The following is a 3,545-nucleotide window of genomic DNA, read 5'->3' on the forward strand; positions in this document are numbered from 1 at the left end:
CAGGAACTCTCAGCTCATCTAAAATGTAAAGCCCCCCTGCCTACGGCCTGTCCCAATCAGCTTCTTGGAATGAGGATCCTGCACATAACAACAAGAATTAGAGAAAATAACTGAGAAACCAGAGTCGCATAATTGACCAACAGAGACAAGATTCAAAGTAAGATTTGGAATATGATATACATCAGAGAATGACATTTTTGGAGTGCAAATCGAGCCAATCCCTGCTAATGGCATGGGAGTGCCATCAGCGGTCATGACAGATACAGAGGGTGCTAATTTAATGGACAAGAAGGAATTGGAATTAGGTGACATATGATGTGAAGCTCCAGAATCAAGGACTCATATAGAGGAAGATATACCTGGTGTACTACTAGAAGGCAAACCTATGTGTGAGGAGGCTGACATGGCGTGTGGCTGCGAGGCAATGAACTTCTGAAACTGCTCTATGAGTGTAGCAATAGAGGTACTAGGAGTGCTTCCAGAATTTGCAGGTGGAACAATAGCTGCCATGTTCGAAGACATAGGGTGAAGAGGTCGATAAGGTTGGTTGCCAGATTTCCAGTGAGGAGACTGATTCAGTGATTACGCCCTGTTCAACAGTTTGGGACATTGAGCCTTCCAGTGTCCCTTTTGCTTGCAAAAACTGCATTCGTCGTAGCCAACCTTGGCTTGAGTCTTGTGTTGATTGTTGGAGGTTGGCCGATGAGGAACTGCAAAGATAGAGGGATTCGGAGAAGGAAGAATCCCTTTTTCCGTCCCCCCTTTATCAACACGAGACTTCAATTGAATCTCTTCTGCTAACAACTCATTAACCACCGAATCAACCGACGGAAGAGGACTGTGATGCAGGATTGTTCCACGAAGACCTTCAAACTCATCTTGAAGAGCCATCAAAAACTGAACCAGACGTTGTGCGTCTCTCCGAGCAATGTAAGGGGCAAATGCCCGTAACTCCGCTGATTCAGTCAAAGCAAGCTGATCCCACAGATTAGACATAGCAGAATAAAATTCCTGAACGTTCATGTTATTCTGTTGAAGGGCCCGAATGTCAATCTCCAACTGATACTGCTTTGCGAAATTAGATTGTGTATACAGCCTTTCCAAGTGCTCCCAAACTTCCTTCGCCGTCTCATATTTCGCCAATTGGATACCCATTGATTGTTGAACTGAGTTGTTGATCCAAGTAATGATTTTCGAATTGTTGGCATCCCAAAGATCCAACTGTTCTGCAAAGCTCTCATCCTTATCGTTCGTTGGTTTCGTGGAAGTTCCAGAAACATAACCCCACATACGTTTCCCTTTTAGAAAAAATTTCATAACATAATGCCAATACGAATAATTCTGCCCATTCAATTGCACATTGATGGACTGAAGCGAATCATCTTTTGCGCCAGCCATGACGAACAATTAAAATCCAAATAAATTGAACAAAGTGCGAAATCCCCAATATTGGTGCGATCACCGAGATTATAATCTTAGCGCAACCAAATCGAAAGTACTCAAGAACATTACTCTGATACCATGATAATTTTGTAAAATAGACAAAGGAGATTTTAGAGAGAATCAAAAGGAGGCTAGGTTTTTATTATGTCAAAAGATATGAAAATAAGAGTACAAGAACAACAAAATATTTAGCCAAAATAATAAAAGGCTAAAAAATTAAACTACCTTTACATAATAATAAAACTTATATTATTAACAGAAAGAATATATACAGCCAAAGAAAGAAGAAGGAAAAACTTGGAAATATATATATATATATATATTTTTCTATCACTTTGTCGATTTTTCCTATCAACTTTCCAGGTACGAATTTCAATAATTTGGGTTCATGATGTCATTTTCCACATTGAGGGATATAAAGTGTTTGGAATTTGGATGCTAATTAATTATGCATTTTACACCTTAGGAAAATGATTTGACCTTTGATTCTGCCATATTTTCTTTTATTTTTGAATATATTCCTTGTATTAGAGTGACAATGGCTTGATGATGTGTTCCTTGCTGTTTCGTAGGAATAATGATTTTTTTTTTTTAAATTCCAAATGATTTTTTTGTAATCATTTAATTTATATTTGTGTTACTAGATAGAAACCCATATGTCGATTTCATAAACCACTCTTGACCACCTATCTTATTTTTTCATGAATGTTCGTCCATGTATGATTATAACCCACTTTATGTATGATTATAACCCACTTTATAGACCTAGAACATTTCTTCCTTGTGAATAAATTGTCAGACTTCTGTCATAATTGTTCTAAATTATTATTTCTTTTGCATAATTCTACATAATACAATAGAATAATGTTTTATTTATTTTATGCCTTGTGTCATTGGATTATTATTGAGTGAATTTTGGTTTAGCTTTGTTATTTATCAATTTCGTTTTTGCTTAATTATGCACCAATTTTGATTTTGGCTTTTTTTTTTTTTTTTTAGAAATTGGTTGTCTTAAGATAGCTATTACACTTGCTTTTACAAATATGACTTTGTTTTTAGGTTATATAATAGTGACTTATTATTGAATATACTTTTTGGTTACCTTAAACATATTTTCAGAAACTAATGAGTTATCATATAGTATAATAAATTATCATATAACTTATTAGAAAAATTTAATGTAGTATACTACATAATAACTTTTAAATAAAAAATGTTAATATACTTTTTGGTCACTCATTTAACTTATTTGTGAGTAATAGTAGTTTTCATATTAATCAATCATAAAAGAAACTTAGAAGTTACTTTTAAATTATAATAAATTAAAAATACACATTTTAATCTCTTAAAATTAATTTTTGTTTGATTAAATTAAAAAAACAACTACAAAATTATTTTCCAAAAACAACACATAAATTACTCATTCTTATTATTCAAGATACTTTCGGTTTTTTTATTAACAAAGCAAACAAATAAACTTAGAAGTTACTTATAAACACAACACAAAAACAATTCATTCCAATCATCTTCTCCGACGATGGCAAGAAATCTAGGCTTGCCATATACTAAAATGACATCCTAAAAAAGTAGGTCGCAATGGTATTACTCTTGAACCCAAACACGACTGGTCGCGTTGGAAATAGCTTCCAAAGCCACAAATATACCCATGAACTCATCGAAAAATGCCAACAATATAGGTTGAGTGGGTGGCTGGGTTTTCTTCCTCTTGAAAAGCTTGATCTAATGTTGCCACTCCCGAGGTCCATGGTGGCTAAAGCTCATCGAAAAATCTTGTCAAAATGTCATTGGCACCGCCTTTAACTAGTGCATGTGGTGGTGTTCAACGATGTTTGACAGAGAAACTCCAGTTGTGAGCACGTCGGTGGCTCCTCTTTCTAGGCGTATGACGCATCTACAGAACTTCACCTCCAGTAGTCGGAAACAATGAGTGGTATTTTTGAATGTGCGCTGTTACACCCAAATAAATAACCTCGAGACTTGAAAGCATGTGCGACGCCGTTGTACGGATTTTCAGGAGAAGGAATAGCCAACACGGGATCTATCGAGCTCTCGGTGACCTTAGGAGACTATCCAGTCTCAGT

At 35.6% G+C, this 3,545-nt stretch overlaps 1 protein-coding gene across 1 annotated transcript; it reads right to left on the reverse strand.

The window, feature by feature from the left end:
• Positions 1-582: 582 nt before the first annotated feature.
• LOC133785757 (uncharacterized) lies at positions 583-1,398 on the reverse strand. The gene has a single exon (XM_062224973.1). It carries the CDS (start codon positions 1,396-1,398, stop codon positions 583-585), a length of 816 nt encoding a protein of 271 aa, XP_062080957.1.
• Positions 1,399-3,545: the final 2,147 nt, after the last annotated feature.

Source organism: Humulus lupulus, chromosome 6 (assembly GCF_963169125.1).
Source record: "Humulus lupulus chromosome 6, drHumLupu1.1, whole genome shotgun sequence".
NCBI classification, from domain to species: Eukaryota; Viridiplantae; Streptophyta; class Magnoliopsida; order Rosales; family Cannabaceae; genus Humulus; species Humulus lupulus.